We start from the raw sequence: 21,621 nt of genomic DNA on the forward strand, positions 1-21,621 counted from the left end.
GGTAGGTCAAACAGGCTGCCATCTCATCTATCGGACCCCAGAACTACATTCACAGTTCAAGATCACTAGGAAGAGCTCCCTGGAACAGTTGGAAACCCTCATACCCTCTTTTCTGTACAACAGCTATTTCTTATCACTCAACCTGGTGACCTGTTTAGTGCCTTGATGGGCTGTTGGAGCACTTTCTGAATTTTCAGTCACTGTGCAATCCTATGAGAACAGTGACCATGTCTATTATTTCCTACCTCTGCCTAAAATTATGTCCTTCCCAGATCTTTGTGGGTGGAAAGCTGGGAGTCTTGGATCTCTGGACTTCAGAGGAACTATATTGACCTGATAGCTTAAATCTCCTAATTTTACAAAAGAGCTCAATGAGTCTGAAAGCTTAAGCTGCCCAGTATTGAAATACCTGCTTAGGTTTTGAAAAATAACTTGAAACTCAAGTTTGCGGTCACATATTCCTTGTTTTACTAGGATTGGAAACCCCTGAGGTTTTGTGTATTTTTATATCTATTAACAGAGGGGCAACACCGTAGAGGATCCAAGAGTATGAGCTCTGTAGTCAGACTGCCCAGATTCAAGCCTGCCTGCTATGTACTAACATGTAGATCATGGTCAAGTCACTTAACATCTCTGTTCCTCCATTTCTTCTGTCAAATGGGTGTAATAATACCACCTCCTTCACAGGGCTGTTATATAGGCATAGAACATACAACACTATGTAGAACATTGTAAGTTTTCAATAAAGGTTAGCTATTACCATTCAATGAATTATTCATTCAAACTTAACAAAGATGTACTTGGTGCCTACCATTTGCCAGGTAATAGTGTAGACCCCAGGAACAGAATGGCTGATAAAATAGGCACCATTACTCCTCCCTAGCTTCTCTTTATGCCACCACTCCACCCAGAAAAGAGTAAACAAATAATCACATGAGTACACTCCTAATATAAATTACTGTTATTACTGTTATTAACATGAGTTAAAACTAAGGAGTTTGGACTCAGGAAAGGAAGAGAATGGCAAGGGTTGAACATGCAGAGGTCAATTATGCAGGCCTTGTTAAATTCGTAAATGTCATATTAAAGTTCTGGATTTTAATACGTGCAAGGAGAAAGTTTTATGTTTTTAATTACAAGTGCTTCTGCTAAGTGTGATATGCAAGTTTTTTAAAAGCTCTGCATTCTGCAAAATTCATATTAAAATAACAGGGCTCATAGAGAAAAAAGATATGTGCAGATCCCCAAAACTCATGCAATTGCCACTAGCAATCACCATCCCAATGAAAATATCAGCAAAAATAAACTATTGCTAAATAAATATCTAGCAAACATAAAATTCTACTCTTAAAAAAGAAGGTAATTTGATAACATGGATACAAGTAAAGTTCAGCCTACTTTGAGAGAGAAATGCATAAAAATCTGGAAGAAACACAGCACAGTATGATAGAATTTGCGTCCAACAAGAGCCAAAGTAAGAACAGAATGTGGGCCTGAGGGAAATGGGCATCATGTTCTACATGGCACTCCTCTGTGGCTCCAGTTAACTTCAGCTTTATTATCATAGTTTGCATTTAGCTGCTGTTGTTTCCTGGTGCAAACTGTTTATGTGTTGGTGAATTGGCTTATGAAACAACACACAGTAGTCACCCCTTATCCTGCGTCATTTTCCATGGTTTCAGTAACCGGTGATCAACTGCAGTCCAAAAATATTAAATAGAAACCTACAGAAATAAACAATTTATAAGGTTTGAACTGTGCACCATTTAGAGTAGCATGATGAAATTTTGCAGCATATACTTCTGTCCCACCTGGGATGTGTATTGTCTTTTTGTGCAGTGGATTCAAGAGGTAGACACTCCCTACCCATGAGTCACTTAGCCTTCTTGGTTAGCAGACTGACTGTCACAGTATCGAGTGCTTATGTTCAAGAAAGCCTTAAGTTACTTAATAATGGCCCCAAAGTGCAAGAATAGTGATGCTGGCAACTTGGATATGCCAAAGAGAAGTCATAAAGTCTTCCTTTTATGTGAAAAGGTGAAAGTTCTCTACTTAATAAGGAAAGAAAATAAATCATATGCTGAGGTTGCTATGGTAGGAATAAACCTCTCCATGAAATTGTGAAGAATGAAAAAGAAATCCCTTCTAGTTTTGCTGTCCCACCTCCCAAAACTGCAAAAGTTACAGTCCCATGATATGGGCTTAGTTAAGATGGAAAAAGTATAAAATTTGTGGGTGGAAGACATAAACAGAGATGTGTTCTGATTGACAGATAACAGCTTCGGTACTATCCTTGGTTTCAGGCATTTCCTGGGGGTTTTGGAACACATTCTTCACATATAAATGGGGACTACTGCACTTTGCATGTTAAATTTATGTTTTTCTCTAATTACCAATCACTTATTCACTAATTTCTCCACACTATGGACACATATTCTAGCACAACCAACAGATGGAAAGTGATGTGAGTGGATGGAAACTTCTGCAAGATTCCTCTGGTAGGGAGCCACAGCTCAGATTTTAGACACCTTTGACTTCTAAGCGAAAAGGAGAATTTGGACCAGACTGGCGGCAATGATGATGAATGTCGTCATATGTCCAACCTCAAAAATCTCTAATATACAATAAACAGACACTTGTCTTGAGAGATGACCTGAGATGTCAGTGTTCTCTAAAGTCTGAGTGTTGATACCTCACATCCCCAAAATAGTGAAAGAAAAGGTTTAATAGAACAGGAAGGCAGAAATGCAACCTCATGGCATATTCTAGAATAGATTTGGGAAGTCAGAGTTTCTGTCACCCATTTTTCTCCTTATATTTATCTCCCAATCTGAACTGATATGCTTGGAATAGGATTGGTATGAGTATGGGATGAAACATGGAAGAAACAAAAAATTTAAGAAATTAATACACCTTGGAGGTTAACCCTAGCAATTTAAACTTAAAAACAAATGAGAAAAAAATACATTACCATGCTTACATGTTATTGAAATAGATGCAAAAGTTTCTCTGACTTTCTAATGTATTTTTACCGCAAACGTGATGGAGTTCATGTTAGATATTTTACTTTGAATGTTAAGAATAAATTGCTTAAATAGAAATCACAGTTTGTGATTCAAACTGTATTGTCTAAATCAGTGCTGTCCAATTGAAAATAATTCAAAATGTAAATGTGAGTTGCATATCAAATGTTAATTTTCTAGTAAGCACATTACAAAATTGGAAAGAGGCCGAGCGAGGTGGCTCACGCCTGTAATCCCAGCACTTTGGGAGGCTGAGGCAGGTAGATCATGAGGTCAGGAAATCGAGATCACCCTGGCCAACATGGTCAAACCCCGTCTCTACTAAAAATAAAAAAAAATTAGCCGGGTGTGGTGGCACGCACCTATGGTCCCAGCTACTGGGGAGGCTGAGTCAGAAGAATCACTTGAACCCAGGAGGCGGAGATTGCAATGAGCTGAGATTACGCCACTGCGCTCCAGCCTGGGAGACACAGCAAGGCTCCATCAAAAAAAAAAAAAAAAAAAAAAGAAAGAAAGAAAGAAAGAAAGAAGCAAAATTAATTTTAATAATGTGTATTTATCCTAACATATCCAAAATATCATGTCAAGTGATAAAAAAAGATATGATACCTTCCTATTTTTTGTACTGTCTTTGAAATTCAACATATGATTTAAAAGTAGAGCACATCATGATCCCAAATTGCCAATTTTTAACTAAAAGGGCACATGTGACTAGAGGTTTCCATATTAGACAAGGCAGATCTAACTTAACTTTTTATAAATATTATTTTGTCAGAATGAAAAGATGCAAAAAAAAGACAACTTACGGTTTTGTCAATATCTAACAGTTACACTCTTATAAAGAAGAAAAAAGAAAAAAATGTATATCCGGTTTTATTTTTTTTTAGGTTTGCCCTATAAAATACTTTCAGAGTATAACTTTTGGACACTCCTCATCTCACATCTTATCTCAAGTATGGTGAATTACTACTTCCACATTTAATGTTTAAATTTCAAAATTTATAAAGAACTCATTAAACGTTTTTATTACATTACACATAAGTGAATACACATTTTTCTGAACTGCAGCTGACTAGTTGACAAAAACACCATGTTTTATAGACATTTAACTAAACATGCATTGATTTTGATTCTAGTTCTCTTGTTTTGGAAGCATTATATATATTTTCTGGCTTCCAACATTTTTGGCCTTTAGAAACCTTATAGGCTCGAAGCACTGTGACCCTAGTGCCAAATGCATAAAATCACCCTTGTTCTAGAGCCACAGTTCATCATGCCTGCTTAGAAAATATAGGAATGCTTTTATTCCTTTAGACCTCAGTGCAATTATCACCTACAACAGGCTTTTGCTAACGTGGGTTTTACCCTCAGGATATTCTTGTTTGCTTTTTTTTTTTTCCATTCGCATAATCTGCCCTCAGTTATTTATTTGACTGTTTATTTTTTGTTTGTGATTTTAGAGAGGCAAAGATTGTGTCTGTTTTTTTATCTACCACATAATTAAAGACAGTGTATTATAGACACTCAATGAATATTAGATAAGTGAATTTAAAAATGCTTGTTATAAGAAAAAGTTCAAAGGTCATTTTATCTAAATGCAGAGTAAAAGCTCTGCATCTGGTAGGGATCCAGCTTTTCTCTGAGCTACACAACGTCTATAAAGTAATACTCACATTGTCAAGGTTTCTGGTATATCCAGGCTAGAGAAACATTTTTAAAGAAAATTTAAATTTATAAAGACTTACAACATTGTATCCATCATTTACATTTTAGTAAGATGATTCGCTTTTACATTTAATAATTTATCTTGTTCTTTAGATCGTCTGTATCTTTCTATTCTCTAACTTCAGGAACTTTTTGCTTTTAAAAAATTGTTTTCTTTATTCTCTACATTGTGGTTCTTAATTTTGGCATTTTTTGCTCCCCTAGGGGATATATGGCAATGTCTGGAGATACTTTTTTCTTGTCACAAACCAGATATGGGAAGGGGTGCTACTGTCATCTATTAAGTAGAAGAAAAAAGTGCTACTAGAAATCTTAAAATGCGCAAAATAGCTTCCCAGCAATAATGAATTATCAACCCTAAGATGTCAATAATGCTGAAGTTGCAAGATCCTACTCTAACTTAATAGCTCACTTTAAAATAGTGGTCTGTATTTTTCTCCTTAAAATGATTTGCCAATTTTTTGAAAATATCATTTCTTTTTGTAATGCTCTTTTTGCTTCATTGTAACTAATATTTTCTCAAGTCTGTGAAAAACTCAGATAATTTATCCAAGTTAAAATGTTGAATAGCGGTGACCATTTACTAATATAATTCTTTTATAGTCTTTCTTCTCGGTTTCCTTAAATGTTGGCAGATATAATGACAGTTGTGATGAATATCATCATGGAATTTTATTAATTTAATGTGTCTTTGTTAATCTATTTCATAGGCCCCTTTAGATGGAATATAATACAGCAGAAGCCTTTTCATCAAAAGGATTAATGCCTGCCTCATCATTTCTGCAATAAAACAAGAAGCTAAGTGGTGGAGGCCACAGACACCTCAAACCTGGATTCCACAATTCTACGTTAAGTGTTGGAGTTTTTATTACTCTGCTGTAGGAAAGCCTTTGCCAATGCTTACAAGGAACTGTTTATCCCTGCTTCTCTGGGTTCTGTTTGATGGAGGTCTCCTAACACCACTACAACCACAGCCACAGCAGACTTTAGCCACAGAGCCAAGAGAAAATGTTATCCATCTGCCGGGACAACGGTCACATTTCCAACGTGTTAAACGTGGCTGGGTATGGAATCAATTTTTTGTGCTGGAAGAATACATGGGCTCCGAGCCTCAGTATGTGGGAAAGGTAATGGCATATTTCTTTTGACAACCACTTGATAGGAAGGGGGAATATGCATTGTGTATTTTGTATGGATGTTTTGCACAGGAGTTGAACAAACCAGTGACTAGAACACTGGAATTGAAATCCAAGAGACCTGGTTTATCTTCCTGACTCGATGGCCCGGGTAAGCTTCAGAATATCATTTAAACCCTCTTTGCTTTAATTCTTCCTGATTATTTTAATGAAAATAGTATATATTTCGTTCAATTTTTGACATTCTTTGCTGAAGACATGAAGTTAAAATATGAAAATGTTATTAAGCATAATTATAACCATAGTTAGAAGTATAGTATCAGTATAGTTATATCATTTTTATTGCTCACAGCCAAATTGGAGATGTTTAGCAATAAGAGACACAGAGAAGAATCACCAGGCATAAATAATCTAAACTGATCTTGGTGTTCTTTAATGACAGGAATGTATTTCTTCTCCTTTCCCGTTAAAATGTGATGTGCCATTTGGATTGTGGTTCTGAAGTATTCGATTTGGCTTGCTTAAGCTTTATAAATAATTTATATATTTTCAGCAGATATTTATACGTGTCTTTATGGCTGAAGTAATAAATTTTGGAACCCAAATATGTACACATCAACAGAGCATGCAATTTAAATATCTTATTGCAACTTTATGGAAATTTAATTTTTTTCACAAAATACTTGGTGGCAACTATCTGTTTCAGGACAGTTATGTTTTACTGCTTTTTTTTTCATAAAATTCTTTTCACCCATGTCTAGAACAGTATAACTTGTCCACCACCCCAAAAAAAATTTTCCCCAAAAGTAAGTATTATATTTTATTTTGATTTTGTGAATTCTTTTTAAGTTTTGTAAAAGATATTGCCATGGGTTTTGATAAAGAAAAATTGATGCTTGAGGAGAGTTTAAAATAAATCCAAAGTCATAAATGGAAAACCATCATAGGAAGAGTGTTTGGAAATGGATATAGAAGATCATGACTCTTGAGCAGCAAATCCCTTGAGCTTTCTGAAAACATAAGCTAAAGAGATATATAATAGGTTGTATGATTCCAATATTAGGTCAAAGGAGGAATATTCATTTAAGATCTGAATTATTTCTACCACATTTAAAATAAATTATGTTGTGGAAATGTATTTAAAGGATATTAAATGATACAGTGGAAAAGGTCTTTAAGTAGAATCTTTGTTGAAAGCGACATATAACCAGAGTTTCCACTGGCATATGTGGTCCCAGGCAAATGATTTTTGCAGGGCACCTATCTATGTTTAAAAATTGAGTCACCCCAAATCAAATCAGTCCATAAGTACCATTCTGGTCATCCAGTCTCAATGATCTTACAAATACACACACACACACACACACACACACACACACACACACACACACACACTGCCATTAAGCAAGAACTATGAACTATCTCCTTTACAGGCTGCCTACCAGGAGTCAGGGGCTGTTCAAGTGGCACTGGGCCAACCTCATAGTGCAGTCCCTAAAGATCCACAGGACACTTATGAACCTGTAGGTTGAGTAGAATGTCAAAGTGAGCCCCAAACGATAAATGGACACTGAGACCCAAACATTTCCAGCCTAGACCAGAATGACCTTCTCAGATCACATTGCTGCCCACAGATAGCCTTAGTCACATAAAAGGTCTTGGAAAATTTTGAGGAAGTCACTCCAAAACATGGAAGTCCCCGGAGGTTACTGCATAAAGCTTCTTCTTGTATAATTCCTCAAATATGATCGTGGAATATAACAATCACTAACATTTCTATGGTAAGATAATTTCATGTGGTTCTCCTATACTTGTTTCTTTTGATTTAATTTAATGTAAGAATGGAATTTTGAAATCCAAGACAAATGGAAGGGGAACATAGTCTAAAACTCTACAACATAGATATCAGTTATTTCAACTCTGTTTATGACAGAAGCTAGACATCATATTGAGGTTCCTGACAAATTCTCTGTTTTTGATTAGAGAAGATCGAGAGACCTCAATTTCCAGAATTGGAGGCAATAAAGTTGAAATTAGGTTAAAAAAATAAAACTGACATTTATTAGAACCTAGATAGCAGTAGTATTTCATCTCCCCAAACAGTCCATGGGATTGTATATGCAAGTTTTTGCTTGATACTCTGAAATTCCACTTTATAATTGCTGTAACAGTGTAGAATTCATCCAGTTTATTTAAAAGAGGAGCTAGTATTTATAAATGTAATTAAAAAGGAGTAAGTCTAACATCTAACCTATTATTACATTTAACCAGCATTATTTCCACTGGTACAGGGCTCCACATTGATAATGGATAATGAACACTCATGGTTCTCAAGCAATGTACATTTCTAATGCAGATGAAAGAGTGGATGCCAAGGTTTCTTTTCCATCAGGAAACTAATTAAATTTTAATTAACTCTGTCTTGATGCTTCTAGATTTGAGAATAGAAATATGATAACATGGGGACCAATTTAATCCATTATATATGTACGTATAAACATATAAATATATTTATGCTTCCACTCATTCCAGAAAGACTTTGAGATTACTCATAGAAAAGGAAAGTATTATAAATAATATAGAACTCAGAGCAAAGGAAAAGTGCTAATGCAAAAATGCCTAGGAAAATTATCAGTTGTCTACAGTTCACCGTTGGACAACTTGGGGGGTTAGGAGAACTGACTTCTCCCCAGCACAGTTGAAAATCCAAGTGCAACTTTTGACTCCCCCAGAACTTAACTACTCGTAGGCTGCTGTTGACCCAAAGCTTTACTGATAGCCTAGTCAATTAAAACATACTTATATGTTAGAATACATATAACATAAACATGTTATGTTTATATATGTATATATGTATTATAGACTATATTATAATAAAGGAATCTAGAGAAAAGAAAATGTCACAAAGAAAATCAGAAGGAAGTCAAACACATTTACCATTCATTAAGTGGAAGTGGGTCATCATAAAGTTTTTTTTTTTTATTATACTTTAAGTTTTAGGGTACATGTGCACAACGTGCAGGTTTGTTACATATGTATACATGTGCCATGTTGGTGTGCCGTACCCATTAACTCGTCATTTAACATTAGGTATATCTCCTAATGCTATCCCTCCCCCCTCCCCCCACCCCACAACAGGCCCCGGTGTGTGATGTTCCCCTTCCTGCGTCCATGTGTTCTCATTGTTCAATTCCCACCTATGAGTGAAAACATGCGGTGTTTGGTTTTTTGTCCTTGCGATAGTTTGCTGAGAATGATGGTTTCCAGCTTCATCCATGTCCCTACAAAGGACATGAACTCATCCTTTTTTATGGCTGCATAGTATTCCATGGTGTATATGTGCCACATTTTCTTAATCCAGTCTATCATTGTTGGACATTTGGGTCGATTCCAAGTCTTTGCTATTGTGAATAGTGCCACAATAAACATATGTGTGCATGTCTCTTTATAGCACCATGTTTTATAATCCTTTAGGTATATACCCAGTAATGGGATGGCTGGGTCAAATGGTATTTCTAGTTCTAGATCCCTGAGGAATCGCCACACTGACTTCCACAATGGTTGAACTAGTTTACAGTCCCACCAACAGTGTAAAAGTGTTCCTATTTCTCCACATCATCTCTAGCACCTGTTGTTTCCTGACTTTTTAATGATTGCCATTCTAACTGGTGTGAGATGGTATCTCATTGTGGTTTTGATTTGCATTTCTCTGATGGCCAGTGATGATGAGCATTTTTTCATGTGTTTTTTGGCTGCATAAATGTCTTCTTTTGAGAAGTGTCTGTTCATATCCTTTGCCCACTTTTTGATGGGGTTGTTTTTTTCTTGTAAATTTGTTTGAGTTCATTGTAGATTCTGGATATTAGCCCTTTGTCAGATGAGTAGACGGCAAAAATTTTCTCCCATTCTGTAGGTTGTCTGTTCACTCTGATGGTAATTTCTTTTGCTGTGCGGAAGCTCTTTAGTTTAACTAGATCCCTTTTGTCAATTTTGGCTTTTGTTGCCATTGCTTTTGGTGTTTTAGTCATGAAGTCCTTGCCCATGCCTATGTCCTGAATTGTATTACCTAGGTTTTCTTCTAGGGTTTTTATGGTTTTAGGTCTAACATTTAAGTCTTTAATCCATCTTTAATTAATTTTTGTATAAGGTGTAAGGAAGGGATCCAGTTTCAGCTTTCTACATATGGCTAGCCAGTTTTCCCAGCACCATTTATTAAATAGGGAATCCTTTCCCCATTTCTTGTTTTTCTCAGATTTGTCAAAGATCAGATAGTTGTAGATATGCAGCATTATTTCTGAGGGCTCTGTTCTGTTTATCCTCATCATCTTCACATTGCATAGGCTGAGGAGGAGGAAGAAGAGAAGAAAGATGTTCTTGCTGTCTCAGAGGTGACAAAAATGGAAGAAAATCTGCATAAAGTAAACCTATGCAGTTCAAACTTACATTGTTCTAAGATCAACTGTACTATCTTTAGCCTCGAATATGACTTTCTGGTTCTTGGTAGAAAGAGCATATGTGGAAATCATTAATTTGTATAGTTCCCATTGTCAACTCCACATTTTTAGGGACCAATTGGTTTTCTTACATTCAAATCTAAAAGAATGTATTCATGTAGAAATTTGTAGAGACCACTGAGTGACTTGGGTGGCATTAGCTTCAACAACCATTGTATTTAAAGAATCAGATGTTCATGTTGATATCCTTGCAAGAAAGCACAAACTGTGCTATTACTTGAACAAAAATGTTACTTTACTTTGTATACAAATAAATCACAAGGGTATACAGAGGTAAAGCTTTCCTCAAATACACACTGTGAATTTAATACATTACCTAGATAAGTATGTTTTCATACTGTACAGTAAGAAATAAATTAACTTTATCTGCAAAAATTTGTACTTCATATGTTAACAGTTGCTCAAACTAACCACAAGCAAAACACTTGCATTATTACAGACATACATATACATGTGCACAAGTGTGCATACACACAGCAACATGATTTATGCTTATACCAACATGGATAATTGCAAGCCTCTATCTGTGTGGTACTAAGTTTTTTCATAGCCTCCAAGTTAGGTATCCGGAAATGCTGCCTCTTTTATCCCCGAAGAATAATTTAGGAAATTGAGTTGTCATTTCAGATAAATCCCTGTTAGCAGCAATTCTTAAATCTAAACTGTTTAAAAGGGCAAAAAATAAAGAAGTAAAACATATATAAACCCTAGTTTCAGAGACATCCATTTATTTAACCTATTTTTGATGAAGAATGCATTACAACTGAGACAGTATTAAGCCTATAGGAATAAATGTAACTATGAAGGTCTCTAGATTACAATTATAAAAGTTAAACTTTATTGAGTGCTTCCTTTGGGCACAATTTTAATTGCTTTATAGACATATACTTACATATCTGCAAAAGAGCACTATGACTGATCTTCTTATTAATGCTATTTTACATATCAGAAAACTGAGGCACAGAAAAGTTAAATGACTTCCCCATATCTCAACACCCAGTGGATGCTTAAGCTAACATGTCAACCAGGTGGTCTAGCTCCATTGCACCAGAAAATATCATGGTTTATTATCCTGCCAGGCTCTTAAGTGCTAACAATCATTTCAATACTCTATTAAACTAAAGTGTTATAATAATAGGTGGGAATTGAACAATGAGAACACTTGGACACAGAAAGGGGAACATCACACACTGGGGACTGTCGTAGCGTGGGGAGAGGTGGGAGGGATAGCATTAGGAGATATACCTAATGTAAATGACGAGTTAATGGGTGCAGCACACCAACGTGGCACATGTATACATATGTAACAAACCTGCACATTGTGCACATGTACCCTAGAACTTAAAGTATAATAATAATAATAAAAGCCTAAACACACACACACACACAAAAGTGCTATAATAGAAACACTGTTAGGAAACGTCTATGACTCCGTCCAAAAGATGGAGGAATTCAAGAAAATAATCACAAATGAGGAAGTACCTGAGATGAGTCTTGAAGGATGATTTAATTTTTCTAGAAGTGGTAGTATGGGGAAAAGTTTTTGTAAGCCCTGAGGCTTGAAACTTCAAGGTGAGCCTAGGTAGCCATATTTCAGTAAAGTCAGATAGTCAGAGTGTAAAGCCAACTACTTAGAGTGAATAAATACAGAAAGTATGGAAAGGTTCAATTCTCATACCCAGATGAGTAGTATTCATTCTTAAAAGTATAAAGACCCATAAAATGCCTCGTTTGGGGATTAATATTAATGGAATTGCAATTCTAGAATGACCGATCAGACAGCCAATTAAAAGATGCATTGAAGACGAGGAAAAAGGTGTAGAGATAGGGAGAGCATCTGCAGGAGAAAGTTACAATAGGCTTGTGTAGGAAGTACAATGAAGGAAATGGGAAATTAGAGTAGAATATTTGAAAGGTGAAGAGATAATGAAAAATTTCAAGATTCATTGATCATGGCAATGTAAAGGATGAGACAAATTAGAGAAATATTGTGAAGGCAAAATCTGCAGAAATTAGTGGGTAATTGCATACAGAGAATCAAAGAAAGGGAAGAATAAAAAATGACACAGATTTCTGACTTCTGTTTTATTAGTATCCCTTGTAGATTTGGGACTCAAGTAAGAAATGAAATAATTTGTGTTGGACATCCTAAGCCCTTAGTTACTTACAAGTACACAGGTGAAGTATATCATAGATATTTGCATACATTAATCTAGTGTTCAAAGAGAGTAATTGGAATACAGATGGTAGTTAAAACCATAAGTGGTTAATATACTCTAGGGAAAATTACAGATAATTTAAGAGAACCCTGATTTTTCATTGCAAAGCAGATGAAAAAAATTAGATAGATCTAATTAGTAAGAAGCAAAAGGCAAGCATTAGTGTCATGGAAGATAAACCAGGAAAAAGTTTTAAGAATAAGGAATGACAACAAATGTTGAACTCCACAGGCCAAATTAACTAATGACTTAAAATGTTCCATTGGTTTTGGTAACTAGTGATCCAGAGGTGACTTTTGTCAAAATAGTTTTAATGGTTTTGTCTAAAGCATAAACAAAGAAAAAAGAGATGTGTACAGCTCATAGATGATATTTCAAAAGCATAGATGAAAGAGACTGAGGAATGCCCTGCTGATATTCTCAGTTTAATCCTACAGGTATTATTCTAGTTAGGATTCTCCAGAGAAACAGAACAAACAAGACATGTATATAAGTAGAAAAAAAGAAAATATTATTTATTTATTTTTAATTTTATGCAAACAATTTTATTATTATTTTTAAATTTAATTTAATTTTAAATGCCGGGATACATGTGCAGGACCTGCATGTTTGTTAACATAGGTAAACATGTGCCATGGTGGTTTGCTGCACCTATCAATCCATCACCTAGGTATTAAGGCCTGCATGCATTAGCTATTTATCCTGATGCTCTCTCTCCCCCTCCACCCCTGACAGGCTGCAGTGTGTGTTGCTCCCCTCCCTGTGTCCATGTATTCTCATTGTTCAGCTCCCTATTATAAATGAGAACATGTAGCGTTTGGTTGTCTGTTCATGTGTTAGTTTGCTGAGGATAATGGCGTCCAGGTCCTTCCACGTCCCTGCAAAGGACATGATCTTGTTTCTTTTTATGGCTGCCCAGTGTAATTTATAAATTCAATTCTATTCTCATCAAACTACCATTGACATTCTTCACAGAATTAGAAAAAAAACTGTGCTAAAATTCATATGGAACAAAAAATTATTTTTAAGAAATTGGTTCATGCAGTTGTGTAGGTACAAGTTCAAAATCTGCAGTGGGGCCTCTAATCGGATGACCTGGGGAAGAGTGCCATTCTGAGCCTGAAGGCAGTCTGCTGGAAGAACTCCTTCTTGCTCAAGTGACATCAGTCTTTGTTTTGTTAAGGTCTTCAACTGATTAGGTGTGCCCCACCCACATAATAGAGGCTAATCTATTTTACTCAAAGTTCACAAATTTAAATATTAGTCTTATCCAAATAACACAGAAACACCCATGATCATGATTGATCAAATATCACACCATTATAAGTCCACCCTTTGTCAACTTGGCACCCGTCCACTTCCCCTTAAACCATGTTTAATCACGAAATAGAGATAATAACAAGGTCATACTTCTAGCAGGATATAACTGTCTTGCATGCAACGAAAATACACAAACCTTTTTTCTCAGAAAAGAATGTAAAGTCCTTGGGTTTACTCATCTTGATGTCCTGCAACTTGGTGTAAAATTAATGATTTTTAAATACCATGATATCAAGTCAATACATTTTGTGTTCCATGATAAGGGGATAGGAGAGGGAAGAAAAAAGATATTAAATATATCATATTTAAAATAAAATAAGGAAGAAGTACTTGTAATGATTATAGCCCTCATTTCCATAACTGGTCATGTATCATAGCTTGTATTTATAACTGCCTTTTTCCATTACTGATTTTGTATTACCTTTGCTGTCAGCAAGCAACTCAGCTGGTAGTGGCTCTTTACCTTGTGGGGAGACACAGCCTTAATTTCTGAAGGGTCTGGTCTAGACTGTTACTAGTTCTGCCTAGATTGGTTTGTTGTAGTTTTCCATTGACTTTAATCACAGGGCAAGGTAATATAAGGGGTGCCCTAAGGAATCTCCAATATTACAGACACACTCTTCCTTGCATCCATTGTGGGGTGTCAATCCAATTTCCCATTGGCACTCAAGATCAATCACCCTAGACAGCACAGTAATTTCCTTCCTTACCTGTTGATTTAGGGGAATGAGGAACTCAGAGAGGCTGGGTGGCAGTCTCAACTTCCAGTTAAATGGAACTATTGTTTTGTGTCCTGGTGGAAACATGCCTCCTTCTGGAACTAAGACCTCTAGACCTGCATAGCATAACGCCATAGGGTCAAGAAGCAAAATTTTTGCTAATATGTCACCAGGAGTAATAGTGGTGTCACACTCATTTCTACCTCATAATTGCAGACCAGTCACTTCTGACTTGAGATTTATTCCTGGCTATGGAAGAAATAGTGCCATATATTGGATGCTGATTCAGAGCATTTATAGTCTCCTAGAGACCCCCTTGCCCCAGCCCTGCAAGGGATTGGGACCTATCTAGCACTGTAACTGAGGCTTCACAAGGCTATTTCACCCTCCCTTCAAGCCAGCTGCTTTGGACTGGTGGGAATTCATGGTAAAACCAGTGAATTCCATGAGCATGGGTTCATTACTGTACTTGATTTGCTGTGAAGTGAGTGTCATGATCAGAAGCAGTGCTGTGTGGAAGATCAGGATGGTAGATAAGGCATTCTATAGGTCACAGATGGTAGTTTTCGCAGAAGCATTATATGCTTGGAAGGAAAATCTGCATCCAGAGTGTTTGTTCCAGTAAGTACAAAATGCTGCTCCTTCCATGATGAAAGTGATCAAGTGTAATCAACCTGTCATCAGGTTGCTGGTTCATTTCCCTGGGGAATGGTGCCATATTGGGGATTTACTGTTGGTCTCTACTGCTGAAATGTTAGGTCTTCAGCAGTGGCTATAGCCAGGTCAGCTTTGGTGAGTGGAAGTCTGTGTGTTGTTGGTCTCATGCCAATGTGGCCCCTTTATTTATGAGCACATTGAATGATGACAGGAGTGGCTGCTGGAAGAGGCTGACAGGTATCCACAGAATGGGTTGTCCTATCCACTTGATTATTAATATCTTCCTCTGCTGATGTTACCTTTTTGTAAACATTCCCATAGGACACAAATATCTTCACATTTTTTGGCACATTCTGAGGGCACCATCCCTATACCTTATCTCTTCCCCAGAACTCTTTGTCATTAATGTTCCAATCATGTCCCTTCCAAGTCCCTGACCATTCAGCCAACTCCTTGGCCACAGCCCATGAATTGATATATAATCTCATGTCTGCCCATTTCTAATTCTATGCAAAATGAAAAACCAGGTGTACTGCTAAAAGTTCTGTCCACTGAGAGGGTTTGCAGTCACTGCTGTCTTTCAGGAATGTCCCAGAGAACCTATAATACTGCAGCTGTCAATTTCAGATGGTGCTTGCTTATCATGAAGAACCACCTGTGAAACAGGCTCAAGGCTTCTCTTTCTCTCTCAGCTGATAGGGAACACGTGATGAGGCCATAGGTACAGGCTTGGAAAGAGAAGAGAGTGTGGCAGGAATGGGGGCATTTGGGTCTCTTCTTCATGTCAGTTACTTGTGCATCAAGGGCCTGCTGAGGCCTGATCTTATACATGCCACTTTCATTTGATGATGGGGTAGTGCTGTGCTCACCTAACTTTATGGCTTGCTGGGTCAAGTAGCACATGGTTCATGATAAGCAGCTCAGATCACATAGGAAGTTGGTGTGCCATGATTAAGTGTTCAGTTCTCACTAAGGTCCGGTAGCAGGTTTTTGCTGTTTCTTTTTTCTTTTTCTTTTTCTATGTATTTATTTATTTATTTTGAGACAGAGTCTCACTCTGTCACCCAGGCTGGAGTGCAGTGGTGCGATCTCTGCTCACTGCAACCTCTGCCTCCCGGGTTCAAGCGATTCTCCTGCCTCAGCCTCCTGAGTAGCTGGGACTACAGGCACACACCACCACACTAGGCTAATTTTGTATTTTTAGTAGAAATGGGCTTTCTCCATGTTGGTCAGGCTCCATTGTTTCTAAAAAGGAGAGTATCTTTTGAAGGATACTTCATATCTTATGAAGACATCCACAGAGGAGGCAAGGCTTTGTCCCCAAATCCTAAGGGCCTGTGCTGTAATTCATCAAATGAGACCAACCAAAGATGCCACACAGCATCCCTATCTATTACTGACACTACTATTACTGCCCCCCACTGGACCTGCTGGATCGTATAGCCTAAACAGCAGAACAGTCTACATAGCAGACTGCATCTATCTCAGAGCCTTCTTTTCATTCTGTTCCCCACTCAAAACTAGCAGCATTTCACATCACTCAGTCAATGGGCCAGAGTAATGTACCTAAATGCAAAGTACTTTACCTCCAAAATCCAAAAGGATCTACTAAGTGTTGTGTCTCTTTTCTGAGATTGTAGGAGGGACAAGATGCAACAACTTATGCTTCACCTTTTTGGGGATATCTCAACATGTCCGGTAGTACTAGGCTCCCACAAATTTCAACGAGGTAGATGGCAATACATTTTTGTCAGATTTATATCCCACGCCCTTTGTAAATAAATGTTTTACCAAGTACATATAGAGTAGTTGCTGCTTCTTGCTCAATAGATCCAAGCAGCATAATGTTTCCATTTAATGGACCTGTGTGATGTCTTGTAAAAGAAAAGGTAATCAAGATCCCTGTGAAATGAATTATGACATAGGACTAAAGAGTTAATATACCCCTGAGGTAGAGCAATGAAGTTGTATTGCTGATCTTGCCAGCCAGAAGCAAACTGCTAATGGTGGTCTTTACCAACATTAATGGAGAAAATTTATGTGCTATTATCAAAAGCTTCATACCAGGTACCAGTGGATGTGCTGATTCTCTCAAGCAATGAAACCACATCTGGCAAAACAGTTGCAGTTGGAGTCACCACCTGACTAAGCTTATGATAATCCACTGTCATGCCCAAGATCCATCTGTGTTAGTTACAGACCAAATAGGAGAGTAGAATAAGGATGAGTTGGGAATCAACACCCTGCATGTTTCATCTTTGGTGATGGCAGTAATCTCAGCAGTTTCTCCAAGAATGTCATGTTGCTTGGCTTTATTATTGTTCTGTCTAGAGGGAGTTCTAGTGGCATCCCCTTGGACTTTCCCTCAATTACAGTCCTCACTTCCACATCAGGGAACCAGTGTGGGGATTCTTCCAGCTGCTGAGTATACAAATTACATTCTAGAACTTTGGAAGTAATCACAGAATGAGTTGAGGAGCCACTGGCTCCACTGAGATGGACCCGAGCTGAACTTCATTGGTCCGCTGACCTCCACAAGTCTTTATGCTAACTGGCAGGCCCAGTGACAATTTGGGTCTCAGAATTTATGTTAGTTCAGAGCTAATGTCCAGTAGTCCCCCAAAGGTCTGATTATTTTCTTTTCCCCAAAGTACAGTCACCCTGATAAAAAGTGATAGGTCCCTTTGGGGATAGGGGAAAGGATGGGAAGGGGGTAAGGAATAAAAGACTAAAAATTGGGTTCAGTGTATAGTGCTGGGGTAATGAGTGCACCAAAATCTCACAAATCACCACTAAACAACTTACTCATGTCACCAACTACCACCTGTTCCCCCAAAAACCTATGGAAATAAAAAATTTTTAAAAATTAGAAAGATTAATAGTATAAATTTTATAAGCATATTGGAATCCTTCCCCAAGAGATCTCAGCCTCACCTTCATTCAAGGGATTTTGGGTCTATAAACTGGTGCAAGTCTGGAAACTGATTGAGGGGCAAGGACTCTCTGTTTTTATGATTCAGGTTAGACTTTGTGTACTTGACCTAGAACCTTTCTGTTTGTACAGATCAAATAATAATTTAATAGGCTTCCTACCTATTTCATTCCTAGGAACAGGATGACCCCCTAGCCAATACCAGAAGTCTCCACAAGTCATAGCATTCTGATTGCTCTTTTGACTGTGGTTTATTGGTAAACATGCCAACCTTACTTTGGCCATTGATCGCTACAACAAGGCCCCTGTCACCCAGGATCCAGTGATTCCTATTGCATTTACATTTCCCAATTCAGCAGCAACAATTCCTACTGTAAGTTCTGACCTAGAGAGCTGAGTGATCACTGGGATGCTGGGGCTCTCCTCACTAACTGATTCCTGTCTGTGGTGGTGAAAGGTGTGTCCTCTAGACCCTCCCAGTGTGGATAAATAGATATTAAATAAGAAACCCATTCTAGCCTTACCAATGTCCCTAGGCCTTTGAGTTTTGTCTTCCATTGTTAGTGACCAAAGGTCTGACATTTCACATTCATTTACTGTGGGCAAATTTTGGCTCCATGTTTCAGCCAAACAAACAAAACACAAGTTATTTCTCACTCCCCGTGCTGCAATATTAAATGCAGAGTCTCTGCTTATTGAGCCCTACCAATAAATTCTGCCAATCTAACTTTGTGTTTCTTCTGCCATTATTTCATACCCTATATATCTATTCCCACATGTACTCCCCAGATTTCTGTCTGGGTAAATTAGAAAACTCCAGTAGTTCTTTTGGTATTTAATGCATCACCTCATGGGTCACACTTGCACCTCAACTTCAGGGCCATGCAAAGACTTGGGTCTAGTTACACAACTAGAATCAAAGACAGCAGTGAGGTGGGTCCTGGGAAGACTCAGCAGTCTTGCAAGGTAACAGCACCAGGCGAGGCCATTATAGTTTCCCTGGGCAATGCAGGGTTAATCTCCCAAGATGGAGTTAAGAAGACTTATCAGAAATTATGAGCTTAGTGTCTCCAGCTTCATCAAGGTCTTCCCACACATGCTCATTCCAGCTTACCAAGTGCCATTTCTTTACAATTACTTTGCTCACTTTAACAGCAGACACATAGACTAGGAATTCAATTTTTCTTGTATTTCAGCCACTCACAAGATGAAAGTCTAGGGTTTTTTTCCAACAATCTCACGTCTGTCAATACAAGACATAAGGGTCTTTTTCAGGGCAGACAGAGAAACTGACAGGTGACTTATGTGGTACTTGAGCTGGGAATTCAAATCCCTGAGCTCATCCTTTTGTTTCTTCACTTTTTTCAGTAATGTTAGAGGCAGCCAGCCCATTTTATACATTAAATGATTATTTATCATCATTAGTTTGACAAAAATGTTCAAAAATATTACGTTATGAGCTTCAGATGCTTCGCTCTTGCAAGACTTTGGTTAGGAGAATCCAGTAGTGATATTCTGCATATCTCTGTTGCCCCGTCACACCAAGGACTATCGGTGCTGTCTTTACTACTGGAAAGAGAGTCAATAGTGTATTTAAATCTAGTCATATTAAAGAGCCACTTCCAGAAATCCCAAAACCAGTAAAGAAAACTTATTCTTAAGATTCTGTTCCTCTAGAACCACTCTTGCTACCAAATTTACATTAGTCAAAATACTCCAGAAAAACAGAATATGTGTGTATTTATCCATATCTAAAGAGACATAGATACATAGTCCTCCCTCAGTATCCACAGGGAATTGGTTCTAGTATCCCCAGAGATACCACAATCCATGCATACACAAGTCATGCAGTGGGCCCTGTGGAACCTACAGGTACAAAAAGTCAATCTTCCAGATATGTGTGTTTCACATACCATGAACAGTATATTTCGGATCCACATTTGGTTGCAGATGTATCACCCACCAATACAGAAGGGTTACTGTATTTATTGAACATTTCCACATATAAGTGGACCCCTGAACTTCAAACTTGTGTTGCTCAATGGTCAACTGTGTGTGTGTGTGTGTGTGTGTGTATCTCCACAATTGCATGAGTCAGTTTCTGATATATGAGAGAGATTTTAAGAAACTGACTCATGTAATCGTGAAGGAGCATGTCCGATCTGCAGTGTAAGCCATCAGGCTGGAAACTCAGAGAGAGTTCCAAACCCCAAAGGCAGTACGCTGGCAGAATACCTTCTTGCTTGGAAGAAGTATGTCTGTTTTATTAGGGTCTCCAACTAATTGAATGAAGCCCATCTAATCTGTTTTACTCAAAGTCCACCAATTTAAATGTTAATCTCATTAAAAAAAAAAACACCTTCACAGAATCATCTAGATTAATATTTGATTGACCAAATATCTAGTACCCTGGACCAGCAAAACTGACACATAAAATTAACTCTAACAGGAATACTAGGCCCAGTAAGATGTAAAAGAGAAGGTAATCAGTTAGTCTGTTAAAAGAAAGAAGTACTGGTTTACTATTAAGACTCAAGGGTAGTTATGTTTTAAAAGATATTAAAGGGGTAGAACCAATCAGCAATGTGCAATTTTTCTCACCAGCAAGAAACCCAAGGAAAGGATAAAAAGGGATAGGTGATCAAATTGATTCATTATTGTGTATTTATAGGGTCTGTGTGATGGAAGAGAGAAGGGTGCTTACAAATGAAAAATCCAAGAGAAACCAGGATGAAACTAGAAACACTAATGTCCAAAAAGACCTACCAATAAGAACATATGCTTTTATAAATACATATATGAGGTCAAGGCAGTGGCAATAAAATTTCAGTTTTTTAAAATTATATGTATAATGTTGTTTTGTATTAGAAAAAAATAAGAAAGAAAAAAATAGAAGTAGCACGATAGTTACACTTTCATTGCAGAAATCATTTGTGTATTTGGAATTTCTTCTCAATTCACACTTAATTTTAGGATGACCATTTGGATCCAACAAAAATGCAAATTGTATCACCAAAATATACTAATATATTTAAAATATAGTTTTCATGGCTCAACATGTATTTATATGTTCAATTGTTCATTCCTTTATTTGGTTATTGAGTTGTGTAGCTTTTTGAGAAACTCATAATGTAGTTTTCATCATGCAGTTTACTTTGAAAGTGTGAGCTTTCAATATCAGAGTGATTCCTGTTCATTTGTGATTCAAGGCTCATAATACCAACTCAGTCTTCATAGAAGTATGTCTCAAGTTCTGTCTAATGTGTTACGCTACTGCCATTCAGATATAATAGTCTCCTTCTGAGTTGATAGAAATGGGAACACTCTTATTTTAAAAATGCAAAGAAAAAGCCATCTTGATACTGCTTGATTATTT

General features: G+C 37.3%; 1 protein-coding gene across 4 annotated transcripts in view; it reads left to right on the plus strand.

Moving 5' to 3' along the window:
* Window positions 1–21,621, plus strand: part of CDH12 (cadherin 12) — a 1,103,355-nt gene that overhangs the window by 767,918 nt on the left and 313,816 nt on the right. For all 4 annotated transcript variants that reach the window (XM_055112489.2, XM_055112491.2, XM_034960250.3 and 1 more), the window contains one exon: window positions 5,459–5,875. In XM_055112489.2, coding sequence (XP_054968464.1) covers window positions 5,645–5,875 — 231 coding nt within the window. In that variant the 5' untranslated portion in view covers window positions 5,459–5,644. The remainder of the gene's footprint in view (window positions 1–5,458; window positions 5,876–21,621) is intronic.

This window comes from Pan paniscus, chromosome 4 (genome assembly GCF_029289425.2).
Source record: "Pan paniscus chromosome 4, NHGRI_mPanPan1-v2.0_pri, whole genome shotgun sequence".
Classification (NCBI taxonomy): domain Eukaryota; kingdom Metazoa; phylum Chordata; class Mammalia; order Primates; family Hominidae; genus Pan; species Pan paniscus.